The 23,864-nt window shown below is 24.7% G+C and overlaps 1 protein-coding gene across 1 annotated transcript in view; it reads right to left on the bottom strand.

The window, feature by feature from the left end:
- LOC112600487 (cytosolic carboxypeptidase 6-like) overlaps window positions 1-23,864 on the bottom strand; it is a 63,100-nt gene that overhangs the window by 19,580 nt on the left and 19,656 nt on the right. The window contains exons 3-10 of the mRNA XM_025347728.1: window positions 16,602-16,726; window positions 15,969-16,063; window positions 10,244-10,460; window positions 7,424-7,553; window positions 7,241-7,355; window positions 6,588-6,699; window positions 4,490-4,581; window positions 506-616 (exon numbers count right to left, since the gene is read on the bottom strand). Coding sequence (XP_025203513.1) covers window positions 506-616; window positions 4,490-4,581; window positions 6,588-6,699; window positions 7,241-7,355; window positions 7,424-7,553; window positions 10,244-10,460; window positions 15,969-16,063; window positions 16,602-16,726 — 997 coding nt within the window. The remainder of the gene's footprint in view (window positions 1-505; window positions 617-4,489; window positions 4,582-6,587; window positions 6,700-7,240; window positions 7,356-7,423; window positions 7,554-10,243; window positions 10,461-15,968; window positions 16,064-16,601; window positions 16,727-23,864) is intronic.

Genomic DNA, 23,864 nt, shown 5'->3' with positions numbered 1-23,864 from the left:
CTTTTACTGTAATTACACACACACACATAATATATAATATATACAGAAAAACTTAAGTTATCAATTTTTTTTTTATTTTATACAGATATTTTTGGATTATGTATATATTTTAATATTAAAAACAGCACAACAATAATATACACATTTTCTTTTTTAAAAGCACATGCGATTTTTAAAATTCATTCTATTTAAATTTGTTTTTAAATTTTAAGCGAACAGTATTTTATTTTTAAATAAGTATATTATATATTAATGTAATTATGTCACACCAATTTTGATTAGTAAAGACAAGTTGAGTTGATTTATTTTTTTTAAAAGATACCCATACTTTATCAACTACCACAATTCATCTGAAGTACAAACTAAGACTAATTACTTACATTGTGTTTTAACTTCATTAATGAAATAATTAAATTATATAAATATAACATTTTTTGTAAAACACATTAATATCTTTTAGTTTAATAGGGAAAGGTATAGGTATATTGTATAATATTATATTTACCTCCGCGACGTTCCGCATTTTTTAAAATCTCTGTTACAAATAGAATGCGATTGTTCGTAACCTTCAATATGTTGGGATAACAATTTCGGAAACAATATATGTTTTTCGTACCTGAAAAAAATTTGTATATAGCTATTAGTGTATTATATTATTTTGTGTTTGTGCTTACGACGTAAATCGTACATTATTGTTCTTTTAGTTAAGTATGTATTGGCACTTTTATTGTTTCAACTGAACAAAATAAAGCATTTAAAATAATCAACATTTTGACGCATGTTTTTCATTTTATATGAAATAACTGAATCATAAATCATAAATATACGCTAAAAATTATAAGTGATCTGAAATTGAGGGATGATAAAGATAATTATAAATCACTTAGTTTAATACGAGTACATCTAAGTAAAAAATTGTTTACAAGAATAGATAAATTAAGAATATTTAAATTCAAGTATTAGATATTAGATCTAATAATATATATGAGTATTTTACTTATAAATGGAACAATTTTTAGATTTAAGTAAAATAATAGCACTTTAGTATTGGTTTTAGAGAGAAATCATCAGATATTTTTTTATATTTAAATATACTCGTATGATCCATGTAAATATCAGAAATTGATCACTTCTACGAATCATAAATTTAGCTAAGAATCCACGCATACATTTAAAACCAATATTTAAAATAATTTTTCAGAATTTTTTGCAAAATTGTATACAACTACTTAACAATAAATAACGCTAAACATTTAAAAACGGTTATGGATACAAATATACAATAGTATATCGAACTTTTAAATTAAATATTATAACCTAATAATACTGATAACTGACTTGCATTGAGGTGAATGATTATTCAGTATTTTTTCATTTATTGTTATAAAACTACGTAGGTATTAAATTATTAATCCGTAGGTAATTAACCAATTAACGCGTAAATTAAAAAAAAAAAATCGTATTTTAAAGTTTGTTCGTTAATGGATTAAAGGGAAATACAACAGTTTAACTTTATCGTTCTTTGATTATTTAATTTATATAACAACTTTATATAAACAAAATCAATAAATTATAATTACTTATTTAAGTATATTACCAGCTAAATATAAATTATTTACCTCGTCGATTTTAACAAAAGTTTTAGGATTAATTCTAATGAATCGAAATGTACAGAAACGATCTGTTTGAAATGTGTATAATATGGTAGTTAATAACTAGATATAAAAATAAAGCAATTCGATGAGTTTTTTTTCTAATAATTTTTAATAATTTATTTCACTACTTTTATGCGGTCACGGCCGTAGAAACATCGTTAATAAACGAAACTATTAGAAATAAAAAACGAAAATTTTTACTTACAACAGAGCGTAAATTGTTCGTACTAATTTGGACAAAGGGAAGTGTGGATAATCGATTTGTGTGAATAATTAAACAAAAATTGAAACTTTAAAGTTAATTAGGTATTAATGTTATAATTATCAATTAAATATATATTAAACTTGAATGTATTATCTAAAAAAAAAAAAAATTAATATATACTTAAAAGCTAAATAAAGTACATTTATTTATTAATTGTCTGAAACTGGTGCACCGCGAGTTCTAATAAAAGTTTGGAACCCAGGCTATACATAATAAGGTAATCAATCTGTGTTGAGTAAATCTATATTTTTGTTGATAAGTATTTAAATATGCGAGTTAATATCACCAATCGATTACACTTACTACTTTTGATTTATGATGTAATAATTATATGTTAGTGTTCTATAATGAAATATGGGTAATGAGTATTCCAAAGTTTATGAGGTTAATGCTATCGAATTCATTACAGCGTTTGGGTTATAATAAAATCTAGCTGAAATACATTAAAAACTAATTCACCATACCATATATAATATAACTCAACTATACCTAACATATTTAACCTAACCATTATGGTCCAAGCAAATTGTATGTAGTCTTCGAAGTAAAACTATAAGGTGTGGAATATAACTGAATCATTAAAATCGGAAATCAGATGTTAATGTGGAACTGAAACCTCACCAAATACCAGTTATCAATTAATTAGTTATTTAAACAAAAATTCGTTTAAAGAATTAAATTTTTTTTAGTATTTACTTAAGAGTTCTTTTTGGTTAAAAAAAAAAAAAAAACATAGAATGGTTCTCACGATAAAATTAATGTTAACAAATAATGAATTAACATTTTTATTATAACTTATTAAATTAATTATTCAATATTTTAAATAATAATAAATAAGTATTTAAGTATATTTAAATACTTAATAATAAAAGTAATAAAAAACTGCGGAAGTTGATCTGTTGTAGTTGTTGATAGTACTCCTTAATTGAGTAAGTCACTGTAATGGATGTGTTAAATTTGAATTCAATAATAAATCACTGTACACGAAAAACAATTCCGAGTGGAGACGGTCTGTCAGCCTATATTTCTTAGAATAATTGATTATATATTTATTCAGTATCATGGTCTGTATCATGAGTTACGTAAAAAAAATAGCAGCGTCAAGACAGTGTAAATGTATCTGAAGCAGAGTTTACTCATTTGTTTATTTCATTGTTTTTGGAGGCAATTAATTAACTGACGAACCATTGAACCTATTTATTTCAAGTATACATACAACTATCAAAAATATTTCGAAGATTATACTTTTGTAAATTGTATTTAAGTAATGCAAATAAAAATTGATTTATGAAGCAAAATGTGTCGATTTTTATGAACAAATGAATAAAAGATAATGAATAATCTCAACGGTGGCCATGTTTATCAAATAATCATTGATTATTCCATATATCCGCAATACCACCCTCATCTTTAAGACTGTTCATACAGCTTTTTAGGAGAGGTTGGATGCTACTGAAATGTCAAAAAAAAAAAAAACATAAATTGAAAAAAGACTGAGAAGAGTTTAAAATTTAAAAGTCAATTAATGATATGAGCCAAAATATTTTTAAAACAATAGCATGTTTAGAAAATGTTGATGTGGATATTCGTTGAAAGATTCAAGTCTGCACTTATTTATTTTTTCATTATAACAAAAAAATTCTCGCTTTTCCTTAATCGTTTTTTTTTTTTTTTGTTTTTCTCAATTATTTAAAAAAATTAGTAATAGGGATTTTTAATTTAGTTCCTTCATAGCATCAACTTCTATAGTCAATATATTCCTTAAAATGATATCAGAGTGTCAGCCACATAAAAAGCTAAATAGAATACATATAATACACCCATATCAAAAATCGCTTTGGTTCTAAAATTATTCGATTTTTATATAACTTAAAAGTATACTTTTACTTAAATATTTTACACCTCTGATAACTGATTATATTATGATATATACATATATGTTGCTTATCATGACAAGAACAAATTATTTTCACAGTATATAACTTACCTATATCGCCTATAAGTATAATGTATGATGAAGATTTTTATATTCAAAAATAATACTTAATACAATGGTAATGATTTTAAATCGTCGTAAATATGTAATTTAGAGTAAATATTTGTGTTAAAAATGTTAATATAGTTTATGTAGATATCTATTATTTGATTGTATTTACAATTTTTATTTTTACGACCTATTATTGACATAAAATAAATTTGAGTTCCTGTATGTTTCATCCGGTAGAGATTTATCGATTAAATTATTGTGTCAATGGGCGTTACGGCTTAAGTATAACAGTATAACAACACATCCTTCTATCATATTTAGTAGTTCCATGACGTTGGTATCACGTTATATCAAAGAAAAATGAAATATGCCTAGTGTAAAAGGTTTTTCTTTTGAATTCAAAAAACGCTCAATGAACTTTGTTGTTTTGGGATTCATTAAAAATGCACCCTGTATAAATTTGAAACTTCAACTATACAAGTTTATTCAGTCACAAAAGTTTATATAGACACAGCGAAAGTTTTTAAAACAGCTTATGGCCTGTGGGGCGTGTAATTTAATTTAAAGAAGACCCCATCTAACCTGTACACATCGTCGTATGCGTTCCCGTAAGTAAATACACCGTGAAGAGACGAATGAGCGTGCATGTCGATTACCAAATCGAGTTCCATGTTCTGAAATAAAAAATAAGAGCATATAAAAAATATATTTATAATTACATTTATTAATAAACTAAAATTTACTAAATCATTATGCGTATATTAATAATTAATATAAACATAGCATATTCTATGCTGCAGAGATTGTTTTTAGCGGTGGTGTAGTAAGAAATTTTAACTGTGATAAGAGATGGAAATTTTTTTAAAATTGTTTAAATTACGTATGTAGAGTAGGGATTTAAATGCAATTTGGAATATTTTTCAAAGCTATATAAGTATACTGGTTTTTGTTACAAATCCGTTTAGTATATTATTTACTGAGTATAAGTACGATTTTTTTCTTTTTAAAGCATTTTACTGTGATGTAAAAAAAAACGTCATAAAAGACTTTGACCTGCTATAATATATTAAAGCAGTTTCTACAAAATTGAGAAAATCAAACAAATTTTTATTCGTCAAGTTAATATAGTTAATACAGAAAAATTCAGGCAAGTGGGTTCTGCTCTGCTGTAAAGTATCAAGTGAGTAACTGTAATAGATGTATTTAAATTGAATTCAATGATAAATAATTATATACCAAATACGAAAATGATTTTGAGCAGAGACAGTCTGATGGCTTACATAAGCATATTTTGTAATATTTTTTTTTGATATTTTCATTAAAATAATTTGTTTTACAATTAATATAACAGTAAGTTGATTTAATTTTTGTCGAAAATATTGTACTTATTAAGTTTTTAATATTTAATTAGCATCTATAATAGTTTATGATGTTTATTTTTATTTCATATTTATATTATTGTTTTTAACTTTCTTTTTTTAAATTTTTAAATCTAATAGATATAAAAATACATTTTTCTTATAAATTGATAACTACAAAATAATTTGTAAGTTTTTTAGATTTTACAAATTTTGCCAATTTAAACATTTATAAAAAATATTGTGATTATGTATTTTTAATATTTTTTTACAGCTTTAAGAAAAATTTATGAGAAACTAAGTATTGTGTTTTTAATCTTTTTAATTAAACAAAAATTGTTCTACATTTATAAAAAAAATAAAATACTTATAAATAGCTTAAAAAGAGTCAAAATATTTAAAATATCATATAATGTATCAGAAATACTAAAATAAACACTCGTAAAAATGTCAAGTATTTAAAGTTATTTGTTTTTAATTTATACAAAAAAAAAACAAAATTTATTTTGTCGATTACTGGTTTTGTGTAATAATTTATAATTAATTTTTTCTGAATTAGTTTTTGTTTTTGTATATCATTTTGAAAAATACTGGGAATTATTTCTTAAAATACTAATTAGATCTAATTTTCTGTCAGATACCATCTTCAAATTTGGACATGTTTTACTAAATATACTAAGAGGAGATGAAAAATAGAAAAAAAAGTATAGATCATTGTGAAATCAATACATTCATTACTCAACTCAGAATCTAAAAGATGCTTTACAAATATTATTATATTATGTATAATAATAGCAATGTTTTGAAATTTTTTACATACGGAATTTTCTTGGATTTAAGAATTAATATATTTAGGTTTTATTTAGGTGTCAAAAAAAATAATAATAATAATATCGTTGTAATCAATAATATACAGAATATAATGTATATTATATAATTAATATAGATTTTGATTGCAGTATTTCGAAAAAACTATTTAAATAATTCATACTTATCATATATTTTGAATGTTTTATTGCAAATTGTAAACTCATGGGACCCCATATGAAGTTGTTGTTGTTCAGTGCAGCTCACAACATTATCTTCTTGAAGAATGAGTAAATAATAAACTTATATAGAACTTAAATATTTGATTGTTATCGTTTGTGGAAATATTTAATAACGATTATTATTCTATTATCAGTTAAAATTTCAAATTATTTTTCTGTCTGAACTTTTGATGTATAAATCAATTTATACTCCAAATTTAACCTTATTCACTAAGCGTCTTCTTTGCCCCATGGTCTCATGACTAAACCAGTGTGTGGAAAAAGGTGGTTTACCTCATGTTTTTCGATTTCCATTAAGTGATTGTAAACGGCGTATAATATCGGATGGACCCATTGCGATATTTTGTGCCAAGCTCTGTTCAAGTCGATTCCCAATAAATTGGTCCTGTAACGAGTTATACTTTTTTTTAATTAGAATAGAAAAAAGTCTTTTACAACTATAACATTTATTACGAAAATAGGTTTGTTTGTTTTTATTTGTCTAACTACGCATATTATTTAGTCGTAATGTTATCATATTATTCGTTTAATAGTTTTTTATATAGCATTATAGCAAATTAACGGGAACTATTGATTGTCATTTAATGACATGTTCAGATTTTATAAAGGCGAGGGGTATGGATTTTTTCTTACCTTAGACCACATTATAATAAAAATATATATTTTTGAGAAATATATAGACAAAAATAAGTCAAATGAGAGAAGATATGACATTCTCCCTTCTAACTCATTTGAGCACATCACTGTCATCACTCATCATGTATATAAATAGTATCCATAGATCCATTAGTGATATAAATCAAAATATCAATAAAGTAATAAAGTTCTTATTTAGAAAAATGAATTGTAATATATTAAGATATATAATGGGTAATTAAAATAATAGTTATTATTAACTAGACAGTTAACGGAAAATGTTTACCCACCTAGAATTTCCTAAAGTTACTCCATCGGGATTCATCATTGGTATTAATTGAAAGACGACTTTTTTTCGAAGACGAACCACAGCTGGATGGTTGCTAATCAAAAATTCAATAATTCCTGTCACATAATATTGTTGCTTTAAATTAATCTGGTAATTGTATGTGATTATTATTTTAAATATTTACCTTGACAGACATAGGAACTGGGCGTCTCGCACCCATGCACTCTTCCTAATATTACAACGACATGGACTTTTTCAGTTGGATTCATATTCTTCGGATTAGTTATCGTAATCAAGTCTAATCTTTTGTTTTGCTTAAATAAAATAAATAAAAATAGAAATAGAAAACTTAAAAAGCTGTATCATATGATTATTTTTAAATATGATTAAAAAAAAATAATACAATTTTGAGATTTAACTGTATATTTTGGATAAGTATATTTAAATTGTGTTTAGTATGATTAGACTATTATTTTGGTTTTTATTTTTTTCTTTGATTTAGCTATTTTATAACTAACATTTAATTTTGCTTTACTGTTGAGTGGGTGAATTTTCAATTATCTCACCATATTAGAATGCATGTTTTTTTTTATTGTGTCGTTCAATAGAGAATTATGGTTACACGGCATTATGGTTATGCAAATTGGTTACACCACGGTGGTGAGACCACTTTACTGGTTTTTTTAAAATTATTATTTTGATATATTTTTAATTTTTTGTTTTAATATAATTTAGTAGTATGCAATTTTGATCACTATAAATTCTAGGCACACCAAAAAAAGTATTTATATTTAAAAAAATATATAAATTATTATTATTATTTTTATTTATTTATTTATTTATTTTAAGTATATTTATATTTTTTTTCATATTTTCTCAAACAAGCATTTTATTTCAATAATAACTGTAAATAATAGTAATGTTACGCAACTATAGTTATTATTTTAATGATAATCTATAATGTAACAATAATTTCTAATGGTTAACAATTAATAAGTTATTATACGATTATTTTGATGTGATTTCTGTAAATATAATCGAAAAGTTAAGTTTATCAAGATTTTGAAATCCTCATTAATGCTTATATGATAGTTTAAAGATAAAAATAATATTGAAAGCAATTTATACAATATTAAAAAATATTGATTTCATGTTTGGTAATTTGTTATTTGTTTTCAATTCAGTATGTAGAGAGCTTCTAAAGCGTGTTTTCTGTGTTTATATAATAAAATTATATTATGTGCGTAATAACTAAAAGATAAACAAATAACTTCAACTATATTCGTCGTACTTTGTGTGCTGCGTAGAAAATAATATTACATAAACTAAGATTTACTTTGCTTGATTTGAAAATCATATGATTTTTGAGATAGTTGGTCAAACATCTAAATCTTAACAAAGTTTAGAAAATCAACAAATCAATGCTTATTATGTTTTAAATGTGTATATGAATTTATATCACGAGTTCACGATGAGTAATAACATACCACTTTTATAATATAAATATTTTAATTTCATTTAGTAATCACATAAAACGTAAGCAAAAAATTAAAGTTAAAGTATAGGAATTAAAAAAAAAAAACTAGTTATAATATTTAATAAATTTAAGTTTGGTGTGGGTAAAGTAACCGATATCTTTTTCATCACTATAACTGTATCTCAATTCTCCTCTAATACCATTCCTCGGATTACTAATGAATATACACTACGTTGACGCTATTTCAGGCCTATGTACAGAAAATTGAATTCAAAAGTCACTGTAATATATTCGGTAAACCTAATACGTGGCGGATTTAACATTTTTACGCTCATGTTGACGTGTTGTGCGGGATTATTTTTTTGCGGTTGAAGACGCGATTTTACGCTTAAACACTGCTGAAATGGCTATGTATATAGATTTATATCATAATTTTGCAATGAACCTTGCAGTATGAATATTTTTCATTTATTCAGAAAACGTATTATTTTATTGTTCATCGTAATTGTATTGCGCACCATAATTATATAGTTTTACTCAATCATTGCATACTGGCATCGCACAATATGATATATGTATACACCACAATATGATAATTTTGTGAAAACCATGCCAGAATTAAAATTTAAAAAATGCGATTGAAATAAATTTTTTATAGTGTAACTGAGATACATATTAAAAAAAAAATGAATTATTATTTAGTTTATGTCGATATAATTACTTTAAATTTTAAGACGTTTATAACAATTGATTATAAATTATATATAATATTATACTATTATTTATAAATAAGACGATTAATAATAACAGATGTGCTGGAAAAACTGTGAATAAAAATATTATTTTTTTTTTAATTTTTATTTTTTTATGATTCTCTTTGCAACAATTAAAATTAAAATACAAATAAAAATAAACTCAAAATATTTAGAAAGCTTTCAATAGAAAATATGACAGTTTAAGTCCAACTTTGTTATGTTTGTTTTATAGATATAAATGTATATATATATATACAATCAAAACACTAAAAAAATGTTATACCCTTTTGTTAAAATTTAATTTGATATTTATAATAGTGAGTAAGAAGTAATAGGAAATTTAGTTGAACTTTATGTTTAGATATGAAAATCATATTAAATTTAAAGTCATGCATGTAAGGCATTATAGTGACAAAAATAATATCATTATCGCATCAAATAACTAGTATACATCATAATAATAAAGCTTTTAGCTAGTGAACTACTAATATTAATAATATGTATCACATTTTAATATTATTTTCAATGCATTTACAAATTCTGATTCAGTTCTGGTTTTCGTACAAATATTCCACTGCTGGACGTGATATTATATTTTTCAATGTATTTTCAATATTTTAATAAAATCTCAATGTTCACAGAAATATTCTACTGATTAATAGAGAATTATGATAGTAATTTGATTATTTCTAAAAATATGTTAAATACGAGTCCGCTTGGACATACACATACACATTAATTGTATTTAAATCAAACTTTAAAAATGTATTACGATCGATTGTCCTAGTAGTTCGCGTTTGAAGTAAGGTAGCTTCTTTTTTTCAATCAGCGATAAATAGTTTTGTTGTCGAGTGTACGAATATGGATACGAGTACGAAAATTGATAGCTATCGTCGTCTTTGTCAAATGAAAACAATATGCTGAGAACGTAGTTGTTGTCATGGTACAACGATCGGTGGTAGTGCACCCTGTAGATCGGTATACGATACCTGAAATAAATAATAAATCTTAAGATAGTAAATTCATGTTTTAAATTTTGTTTGGGTTCGAGCTTTAAAACTTAGACCTTCGTTTCTAGTTTAAAAACTATACTCTTCATCTAGCTCATATAATATATAGACACTGACGTTATTACAATAAACAGTAAGTTTTGAAGTGCATAAACTAATTATTAAGTTAATAACATTATATATATATATATATATATATTCTATAGATAACGTTTGGATGCAGATGTGTATTATTAACAAAGGATTGTTAGAACATTATTTACTTTTAATACATTTTTAGAACAGCTGAACTTACAGACGTAAAGTTACAGGTTTGTTGATTTGTTGTGGAGGGGGAATAGAAAGTAAAATTCTGTTCACCAGTGTATGTTTTGGTTGAGTTGTTTCATAAAATTGAATATATTACATTATAATTACCAAAAAACAGTGTACTAATATAATATATGTTATAACTATGTGGAACTAATATTTACACGTTAAAAATAGTTATTTGTAATCAGTTAAAAAATACAATAAGTTTTTATTAATTGTGATCTTTGGATTGTTGAACCAACCACTCATAGAAAATCAAAAAGCAAAACCTAAACCAAAATTTATATTTTTATAATGTTTAATTGATATTTTATTAAATCATTATAATACCTTATAATTAAATCTTTTTCGATTATTTTTATCTTTGAAATAGTAAAAATAAAAATATAATGAAATCATAAGATAACTATATCATTTTTGGTATATTGCTATATCTAAAACTTGGCCATTAGCACTACTTAAAATATTGTTAATTTCATTTGGGATAAGCACGGTTTAGAAAAATTAAATAAATGGATTGACATACTATAAAAATAAAAATTTTGAAATTGGTAAATATTTAAAAACATATTTTGGGTTTTCATTTTTATTGTCAATGATTACTTCACCGATGTCCTAATTTCTATTTTAATTTCAGATCATCGATTAGAATGCTTTACTGATGAAATTTTAGAAAATTACTTATTTGAAAGCTCTTTTTATCTTACTGTAATATGTACCTTAGTTACATATTCATGGAAAAATACAGCTAGTTGTGAATCTATTCATTCAAAATTCAACGCTATGTTTTATTCAACCAATTCAAATATTTTGTTAAATATACAATGTAAAATATGTATCAAAATAATAAGTACTCACTCCTCATATTATTAATATTAAAAATAATATCAAAAACAAAGAAAAAAAAATCAAAGAGTATGTGTAGTTTCAAACAAAATTTGAATGTATATAAATATAATTTTTATCTTATAAACATGTACCAATATAATAAATTTAATTTAATCATTACTTATATTTATTTATGAAAACGTAGCATATGAGTTATACACAATAATTGTTATATTATTATATTTTAAACAACTGAATTATACGAAATACCTATAATTTTACACATAATAATTAATGAAATACTTTAAAAACAACGTAAAATAATTTTTGTAACTATATCCCTTGTTTGAGAGTAAAGTCTGTAAAAACAGGGAAGTAGATGTTTTTAATATATATCTATATATATTTAGTAAATTTAGACTCTACACCGTCAATTAAAATAATTTTTCTCACTGACAAACTTATTTTTGAACAAAAAACAAGTTATATTGTGAAATACCTGCAGTACACGGACAAATAACGTCTATACCTACACTACCATCTAATTCAACAGGCACAATTATTAGCATAAATGTATTAAATAACCAAAAAATCTAAACATAAATAAAAACAGTAGACACCTAAATATTCACCTATCGCAATGAAATACAACTGGAAAGAAATTCGCTTAGCTACTAATTATCAACATTTATTTCTCTGGACAAAATCTACAAAACCCGTTTATTTTGGCTTAAACCATGGTGTTCACTTTTTGAGCTTTTTTCGACCTGCCACCACCACCACCCACCAATGGTCATAAGTCGATCGTGCGTGTATAATATATAAGTCACCATTATGCGCTGTGTTAAAATGTCACACATCTATTTTATTATCATATGAGAACCTTAACCGTTCGGGCTGAATTCGGACTGAGCGTTTCAGGCAAGACAACGTCTTATCGAACGTATACACTATACAGCATACACCTATTTAAACGGTCTTTAATTACATTATTTAATATTTCCGAAAATTTCAATCTGAATAAAATCATTTTTAAATGAAAGACGGGGGCGAGCGTGCTCAGAGAAACGAAATCCGTATATTATGTAAAATAATCGCACCTTACAATTCAACACACTACACAAATAACAAATAGTATAACTTTATATTGTAAGTAGGTAGTTAATTATTATTTTATTAATTTGGAAGCCGTATTATTAGTGTACCTAATTTATAATTAAACTGTATAATATTATGATGTGCATATAATATACCTATTTATGTTTAATAATACGGTTTGTTAATTAATAATTCACAGGGATGTGAATAATTGAGGCGTGTTGGATGAAGTTACCGCCTCTTCACCACCCCTCTCACACAACAATATCACTCGAACAGTTACCGCCCCACACACCCTCATCTTTTTCACGACTGACACAGGACTTGTTCGCTCGTTAAACTCAAAGATCCTAGTATAACGCAATAGTAACAACAATGTCGGTTAAGTCCGGAGCACGACGGTAAACATGGAAATGATAATGATAATAATAATAATAATAATAATAATAATAATAATAATAATAATAATGATAATAATACATTCGTCCGCGACGTTTTAACTGCACCGCATCACAAATAATTTATTAGAACTTACCACTGCCGCTGTCGCTGTAATCTCATCTGCAAACTTTTCGACGGCTGTTACGCGTTAAACGCCGTGTAATAGTACAAATAAAGTATGATATAAAGTAGTGCGACGCATCGTTGCGCTGCAATATCTATAGAACAGATGAACGTGGAAATTCTAACTGGGATATACATATATATGATATACGTTAAATCCTAACACAGAAAATCGTAGTATTAGTCGTAAACAAAACATAATGTAACGACATTGTGTCGTACACTAGCCTGCATAAATTATGTATATATTATTATACAATATCTTACCTAAATGGATAAACATTAAATTTATAAATTTACAACTAAACCCCTATAACTTTGAACTAATAAAAACTGAGGGCATTATCATAATAAATAATAATATTATAATATACAAAGGGGATTTTAGGTGTAGGTGTCCTTCAACCGACAGCGCTCGTCGCGCACAAAGTTCATTCTGTTTATTATTATTTTTATTAATGTTATTTTTATTATAATGAATATAAAACAATAATTGTTGATTTAATTGTATCTCATATAGTGGAAATAATTTAAATTTTAAACTAAAATTACAATCCAAGATGACTGCATACATAGACACGTGTAAATTATATTATACACGATATATGTATGTATATTATTGGTATTGTTAAACAGAGTTTTAGTATAGTTACAGGTTAGGACAGTTAGGTGATACTAAATATTTTTAAAGGGAAAAAAATTTTAATACTTTTGCTTTGAATACAGGTGTATTTATTTTTTTTTTCGTGAGATGGGATAGCTGTATTATATATATAGGTATTTTTACATTGTGATATACAATTCATTCTTGATTTTTTTAAAAAATTGATCAAAATCACGAAAATTTACTTATTATTTTGTAGTATAAAATTCATAAAGTCTTAACTTTAATACTTTTAAAAATGCATGAAAAATATATTTACTATAAAACTTCAGGTTTCTAAAAAAAAAATGTTTTTTTTTTTTATATTAATTTACAGTTAAATAAAAATGGAATATATTAGAGCCAAAATTCTGATTTGGTCGTATTTGTGCAATTTTTAAATTGCACTAAAAAGCAGTGACACAGTTAAAAGTAAAATGTTGTGCGATGACAATAACTTTGGCGATAAAAAAATTGGATTTTTGCCAAAATGAACAGATCACAATAACACCTACCATAGGAAAATAGACTTTGATTCAAATTAAAAGTCATTCCCTATCAAAACAATTTATTGTTATCTATTTAATGTTAAGACTATAACTGCAGTATATAATAATATACGAGTATAACAACATATAACGCACGACGCACGGAATAGGGATAGAGTCACACAAATATAATTTCATATTTTAGATTATTATTATTATTTTTTTTATATATTTAATCTATATAGGTAATTAAATAAATTAAAAAATATGTAGGAAATTCAACCATTCACAAATATGCATTAGTCATCGATCAATAAAAAAATAGTGAAGACCTGTATGGGACGTTGTATGTATATTATAATATTATTATATATTATAGCTAATAGAGCATATATTGTTGCACGACCATAACAACAATGAAAATACCATGTATTGACGTTTTGCGCACTACTGCATTTAAGCGCAATCGATGGCTGCAGCACTGTGACTGTGCAATGTGGCGGTCATCTGTCCATTTATCACGACTATTTCACTATTTCAGTGGCGTATACCTCGTTATTAAACCATAAGTACAATTTCATTTTTTTCTAATATTATCACTATACGTGAAATCGATATACAATAGGTATCTAAATAACAAAGTGGGTTAAGTATTCTTTATGAATTGAAAAATGATTTTATCTTTTAATAATGAATTTATTGTTATTTTGATTCTTTAAAAATTTTTTAAAATTTTTTAAAATTTTTTAAATTTTTTTTTTTTTGAGTTTTTAAGTAGATATATTTAAACTGAGTTAAGCATCACATAACCAAATGCATACTTGAATTTTTTTTACTATTTAAGGATTATACTGAGGCTATATAAACTTCTTTTATTCAAATAAAAACCATATTTTTGTATACTGTAAATAATTATTAATATGAATATTTTTATAAAAATTTTAAAGTTATTAAATTTAGATAACATCTCATGTTAAAATGGTTTTTAAATAAAATATAAAATTTACAAACTAATTATTCTGATACTTATTATACTCAAAAAGTAAACATGAGTTTTACTGATAATATAATAAAATGTTAATAAATCTGTACCTTTTATAAATAATAATAAGTATAATAATTATTATCAGGTCATCATTGCGCTAAGCTATCTTCTAAATTCATTACCTTGACTCATTATCCTTCGTTATAAAAATTTGATAGTTCATAAAAATACTCTTTTAAATTTATATTTTTTAATTTAAATATATCAAAAATATATATATATATATCTTTATTACCTAATTGTCATAAAATAAATGGGCGGTTCACATTTAAAAAAGAAATTATATCTTTGGAGGACATTCCTTAAATATTATAAAAAATCTAAGTATTTGAAGAAAATATGAAGCTTAAGCATACTTATAAAATTATAAAAATCAGAATAGTGTATGAAAAATGGGGGCGAGTATGCTTGATGAATCACTCTGTTGATAGACGATTGACAATAATAAGTGCAAGCCATTGAGTGCGGAAGCTTGTCGTATGAGTAGGTTGAAAATATATAGTACATACCACGTGTTTCGGCTCGTACTTCTCACTATAGGAGTCATTCCATTTTTAAAAAGGTTGTTTTTATTGCTGATATTTACGATGTTAAATATAACGTTCTGAAATAATCCACGAATATTAAATTAATTAATTTTCAACAGAATGTAGCCATAGGCACAACTGGAACTATTTTTTTTTCAGGAGAGAAGCTGATTGACCTAATATTTTTTCTTTTTTTTAATATGAAAAGTTTCTTTTTGCCCTTCAAATAATTTAGTCTAATATTTTTAATTTGCTTATAATAAATATACATAGGTATACTATTATAGTCTATAGTTATATAAACATAATATATTAATCAATAAATTTTAATTTTAATTTGATTCAAATGACCAATTTTTTGACTTTTCAATTATTTATTTCCAAAACTTCATAATTTTGTGATAAATCAATATATTTATTCACATATTTTAACTGTCAGTAAATATTGAAAAAAGCCAAAGTTTAGAAACAGTTTTGCTGCATTGAACTTGTTTTTAGCCAATTTGTTGTCTCATTGAATAAGAAAATATTTTCACGACTCATCTAATACAATATATACTATATACAAATATATATATAAAATGAGGGAATATTACGATTATGTGGATTACACACTTGATCTTGTCTTGTGTTTTCTACGACGAAATTGAACCACAGTCTATGCCGTGGGTTGCAGGTGTCCGGCCGTATGAATAGATCGTATTCGTATTCACATACCAAATCGATTCTCCCCAAATTTCCTACGACAAACGTACATATTTATAGTAACAAAAATACATTATTATAACAATTAAATTTAATGTTATGACTAATCGTTCCGCAAAAGTATTTTATATTTTATCATATTTTTTGATTTAATTAAATTTTAACCTCGGAATAGTCTGCGAAATCTGAACATCACATCGATAATAATAATGTACAAAATAATCCACCATTTTGTTTGTTAATGTTTTTACCGTTTTGCAAACGTACAACATAGTAAATGTAATTTTAAATTATATAATAAACTATCACGGCATATTATTATTAAACTAAAAATGTAATTAACAACATTATTTCACGTATTTATTTTTACGTGGGTTTTTTACAATAATTTAATTTTTAGCTAGAAATAAAAAAAATTTGAATTTTATATTTTAGGTATATACTTATTTATAACTTGCTTAAAAATTAAAATATCCTACCAAACACAAATTCGGTATGTCGTGTACGTTGCTAAGACGGAGACACTACACGCAGATGTAGCATCCTCTGTCCTCTTAAATGTTATTTTACTTAATAACACGTCTATGTTCGTAATAACCAGTAACTCTGTAGTGTTTTGGCATGACATTATGCGAATAATAATAAAGTTACTGTGCCAAAATTACTTTTGGTATAGCTATGTGCTTGTAATATAGTAAGTTATTTGTGCATTTGTAACGAAATTACTTTTTTAAATTAAAGTTTTATGTTAACGCTTTATATATATTTATTTTTCTAAGGTACATAATTTGTGTTGCAATCTATGTTATTATAATTTAGTATTTTTAAAAACAATGAGTCGTACTTACATTATTATTATTATTGTTTAAATATTATGTTAAGAGAAACAGTAGCGCTCCTAGTGAAATGAACATTTTGCACAATATACACATGTTATACTATACATCTTATTTAAACATTTATTTTAAATTTTTATGAAAAATGTGTGGTTTTTCTACTGGTTTACTGTTAATTTCAAAAAGCAAACTACGCATATTATACTTCTTAATTACTTACTATATATATGAAGTAAAAAACAATGTAAGGTTTATTTATTATAAAGCCCTTATACTGTATTTATTTTATGCAGGCCCACCCGTAGGCTTTTAGAGTAGAGTAATATACAAATTAATAATTGTAATATTTGTAAATGGATCATAATAAATACAAATTTAAATAATTAACCAACTATTTATTAAAAGTTTTTTTTAACAAACATTTTATTTTTTTAAGATGTTTACAACATATTTTTTACTTTTGAAAATAGTCAAATTTGAAAAATTGTGGAAGTTGTGACATATTTGTTTCACCTATATTGAAGAAAGTTTTTTTATTTTTATTTATAAGCCAATTTTTACTTGAAAACTCTAATAAAGTATTTGAAAAAGCTTTGATTTTTAAATAACCTTCTTTGTTGGCTCTTTATGTATGTTTTTACTAAAACAGTTGTGACAATGTCATCTGTTAATGAATCATGATTATAACAAGGCCACAAAGGCAAATACATTTAAATTACACACACACACACACACACATATATATATAATTAAACTCAGATCAAAAATAAATTAGTGAAATATGAATAGAAATATTATTAAATAAAAATTGTATTATCGTTCTAGACTTGACAAAATTTATAGATATTAATTTTAAAACAGTTTACTATACAGTTTTAATCTCTTGGTAAAAACACGAGATGACTAGGAATAATTGGCATTATGGTTATTATGCGTACTTATAATTCCTTACATTTACTTTGCGGTTTGCTAGAGACATAATTTAAATAACAGTATTTATTATTTAACGTACTAAAATTACATTAAAATATAAAAATCTACGAAATTAATTATCCGTAGATTACTATTATTCTAATAATAACCATTTTATTTATTTTATTTTTATATGTTTATATAAATATGTTATACAATAGGTAATCAATAATGTTATGTATGTATCATTATATAGAAAGATTATTTTATCTTTATGACAATGTGTACAGTATAAATTAATGTTTTCAAAAAATTCGAAAAATTTAAAAAACATGATGTTTCTAGCTTATTTGTTTTTACTCTCAGTGATTTTTAATGTATTTTAAGAATTCCCTGAAAATGTATTTAATGTATTTTTTCCAATATAATTTTTCCATGTATTTTCAAATGAAAAGTTTAAGATTTCAATTTCTATTTATAAAACAACAGTTATTATTAATTATTATTATTTAATACAAAATTGTTACGCTAATAGATTAGTTAGTTAAATTATTTGTTTTTATATACATATACTGAACCTATACAATATAACTAATTTTATAAAATTCATTTTGTCATCATAAATTACATATTACCATGACAATATTAGGTACTTATTATATTTAATAGAAATTTAAAATCACGATTTACGAAATTATTTCAAAAAATAGGTACGACACAATAAATTATCCAATAAGGACAAATAAAAATGGAAATATTAATTAGTATCTAACACCTGCCATAATAAGTATTTTGGATACAACTTAAACGGTTTACTTGATAGTAAAAACATTTAAAAAGAAACAAATAATAATAATTATAAATTTTTGTTTGAAAACTTTGCAACACTGCTATCAATACTTCGTAATATGTTGATTGTTAGCAATAATATAATACTCAAATTTTTATTTTTGAATGACAACTTGCTGTGATTTTAATTTTGTAGTCTAATGAAAAATATGTTTATGGAAATACAGTTGACATATAAGTTTGAATAAAACCTATTTGTTTGTTATTTATATATACAAATTGTCGAAAATGATTAATAATATATGTATAATAGGCGCTGCCTAAAGTCCAAATTTTGTTAGAAGTTTTTAATATAAAACGCGTCAATAAATAGGTATACTTTTTGAAATCACGAGATGTGTTCGTTGTTAAAACAATCTGCACCGTGTACATGGTGTATATAAATATTCCTTTCTACAAAGTTTATAGCTCATTGTACATTTGGCAAAAATATAATTAGACTTTAGATATTTATCGATTGTTTATTCACGAACATAATATTATTCATATTTTTCCTAACAGGTATTCGACGATATTGTATAATGACGTGCTGTTCGTTAAACTTCAAATTATTATAGTTATAGTATTATACAGGTATTGGTATACGGATAGTTGTGTATTATGCGTTATACCGTATAATTAATGTCACGTTGCTTATAGGTTAAATATTTATACTTGCATTATTTACGATTAGTTCACACGATCACATCACTGTACGTGTGAGGGTTACGGGGTGTATGATTCATATTATACAGTTCGTCTCAAGAAAACATTGCTAACGAGCTTATATTTAACGACATCCGTTTCGTATAGTATCTATAAATAATTATATTTATATAATAGTATACAAGGTGATTCTTTTATCATTGAACACTCATTATTTCAAAATATGTTGACTTTTTTAAAATTTTTTTTTTTCAAAATGTTTAGTTTTATGCTTTTCAAGAACTATATAAAAATTTTATTTTTTTACACGCTTATATTTAATAGTGAAACCACTATCAACTTTTGATTTTGAAATGGCAACCTATATTTTAAATGTCATACAATAATAGGGCTATTTTTAAGAATTTTAACGTTATAATTATTAATTTCCATTTTAACCATTAATAAGTTATAGCTGCTCAAAGGGGTGGGACCTGTTTCGTCCAAATGCCCGTTTCGCCCAAATTTTGTAATTATAAGATTTCCGTTTCGCCCGGACTAGTTTTTACCAATTTAAAATTAAGCGGGCAATGGTTCAGTCAAGTATTGTTGTGCATTATATTTAAATACCATTTAGCGTTACCCAGATAACACCCCGAGGAGACTCATACGTATTCGTCGTAAGCAGTATACTCGCAGTATTCATGCTCATAGACTAGGAGTAAATCAGTGGCGTATCCAGGGGGGGGGCACGGTGGCCATGCCCCCCCCCTCGTTGGCCGTATTTACTAGATTTTGTTTTAAAGATTTAAATGTATTCGTATGCATGAACGCAATGAACGCATACTACAATAATACTCATACCAGCATTACATACACTTATGATTTTGTTGGGATTAACCCGTTTTTATTATTAAATTGCTATTACTATTTATTATTATGTATATATATTAACTTAATGACTGACTGAAAATATAAACAAATTATTTGCATTATAAACATTAAATATTTGGTTTATTTCATTTTTTTGTTTTTAGTAGTATATATTATGGTAAAATTTTAGACAGTGTGTGCCCCCCCCCCCCTAAAAACATCCTGGATACGCCACTGGAGTAAATGTACTATCCTCAGAAATATAATTGTTTATTAAATAATCACAGTATTTAATAACTCTATTGTCGTTTGGGCATTCTGACATCAAATCTCGTTTACTTTAAAAAAAATGGCCATATTGTTTATACAATTTGTGTGGTTAAATTTATATGTGAAATTTATAGTGTGTAAGTATTAAATATATTTGTGACAAAATTAAAACCTTTGATTGCATGTGAATTTTTTTTAAATAATTTGTTTAATGTACTTGTTAATACTAAAACTTTTTTTAACGCGAAATTAATTAAAAGTTTAAAAATAAATTTTGGATAATAATGAGTATCGCCTCCTTGTGGTGTTCTTTGGGTATCACCAAGTGATACTCAAATAATCAAGTATAATGTACAACAATACTTGACTGAACCATAACCAACTTAATTTTAAATTGGTATAAATTAATATGGGCGAAACGGAAATCTTACAATTACAAATTTTGGGAGAAACGGGCATCTGAGCGAAACGAATGCGGTCATTTTTGGGTGAACGGGTCACGCCCGCTCAAAGTTGGGTAGTTTGAGGTTTTCAGGTGTTTGTTTTACATGTTTTTACGGCTGCAAGGCATTGATTAAAATTTAAAACAATTATTGTTTCATGTTTATAAAGACCAGTAGTCAATTAATAAATCGTTATCGTTCGACCCAAGGTAATAAATTCTTATAGTTTTGTACTTGCTAATACTTACAACACGAATACGGACTATGGACCTTCGTGGACTTTAGTATCCATGATATCACAAATTATAATCAAAGTTTGATCATTTACAATTGTTTGATATCTTAGTTTAATGGTAACAATAACCACAGATATATATACCTATCTGACAATATCATAATATATAAAAGTACCTCCTAAACCACGTGACAAATGATAATACTTTAGCTATAGATAAACTCCCAACGGTTGCCGATAAATAAAGATAATATACATTTTTAGTATGTAACCAATATGCCGAATAATGTTCAAACTTTTAAACACAAAATAATATAAAACTCATTAGTTATTTACTCTTAACTCGTCATTACTCGTTTGACATTTAACATGATTCAAGTCGTCTTTTCTTTGATTGAAAATTTGAAAATTGAATAATTTCATTACTTTCATTAATAACGTAAACACTAAATACGTCATACGTTAACATTCATATAATTACAATCGAAACAATTATTACTCTGTAATATAATATTTTTATACAAATCAAAATTATGACTATCTATAATAGATAGCTATATACTTTTTATGATGTATTTTAGTTTGCTATTTAATCAAGCCCAAGTATCATCCAAATTGATATTACGCATTTGAATTAAATAAGTATCAAATTAGCGTTTCAGTGAAAACATTGTAATATTTGTTGGTAAGTTTTATTAATTTTGTAGTCAGCTATAATAGAATTCTAATAAACAATTTATTTTGGTTCAAATGTTTATTGATTGACAATTTATTACCTATTGATTTATTATGTAATATTCATAGTAAGATAATTTATAACTTTTACTAGTTGCATCATAACTTCACAGCTATTAGTTTCAATTATTAACCCAGAATATTTGTTGCATATTAAAATCCTGCATATTGATATTCTAAGATAATTTCTATGTAAAAAGAACATTTTTGGACGGATGATTTAAAGAATATTCATACACCACGATTGTATTCAAAAAACTCAAGAACAATGAAAACTAAAAAAAATTTAATATTTTAACGCAAAATAACATTAATTAGGTGTATATAAATATTTTTTACCTGTAACATTATTTAATTTTGTTGGCAAGTTATTAGATTTTTACTTTCTTTTTCTTTTAGATAATCTAGTTCAAAGAAATTTAATATAATCAAGTTTGCCCAACTACATTCCTTAAGAAAACTGTATACTATCAAAAATAATGTGTAAAGAAAATTAAAAATGATAAAAAAAATTGTTAGTGTTAATATATTGTACCTAATTTTAATATTTCAATGGTAAAATTTAATATAGGGCAACAGCAGCAGTAATTAAAACTTAATTCATAAATTTTATGTTTTTAATAATAAGAAGAATAGAAGAAAATAATTATATTATGTACAGATGGTATAAATTAAATTAATATTTCAAAAAAAACCTATCACGCATGTATATGATGATTACTAAGTAATCATTTACGTATACGATATGCCCAATTTTAAATATTTTAATATTAAATATTTAAAAGAGTATATTTTTAAAATTATATTGATTACTTAGGAACATGCTAAATATTGACATTCTTTTAGTAAATGGTTAATGTTGTTAGCTATTTATTGCTAAATATTGATTAGTAGTTATTCTTATTACTGATAAATAAATATATTATTATTGCCATTTTTAAATGTTACTATTGTTTTAAGCCTGCCGCCTGGGGTTAATGAAGAATTTGTTCTTATTTTTTGAATATATGTTTATCATTACTCATATTTTGTATAATTGCAAAACGAAAATTTTGATTAATCTATGTCTTCAAATTTAGAATAGATTTTTCATAATACTAGACTTTAAAAATGATATCAATATTTTATGGTGGTTTCTTATAATATAAAATAAAATAAAGTAAAGGATTTATTTGTGACTAGGGGCCCGGTTTCAATGTAAGCAATTATAGAATATGAACAAATTTATGCATTAACAATAAATATATTGTTTGTGAATAATTTATTAATTCATATAAATACTTTGAAAATTAAATTGAGTATTTAAAGATGTATTTATTACGAAAAAATTGAAATGTAATTATAAAGAATTATAAATTTGTAATTGCATAACTGAGTTAATATAATTTTATTTAAT

Source organism: Melanaphis sacchari, unplaced genomic scaffold (genome assembly GCF_002803265.2).
Source record: "Melanaphis sacchari strain LSU unplaced genomic scaffold, SCAv2.0 Contig64_pilon_pilon, whole genome shotgun sequence".
NCBI classification, from domain to species: domain Eukaryota; kingdom Metazoa; phylum Arthropoda; class Insecta; order Hemiptera; family Aphididae; genus Melanaphis; species Melanaphis sacchari.
This window is presented reverse-complemented; position numbering and strand designations above follow the sequence as displayed.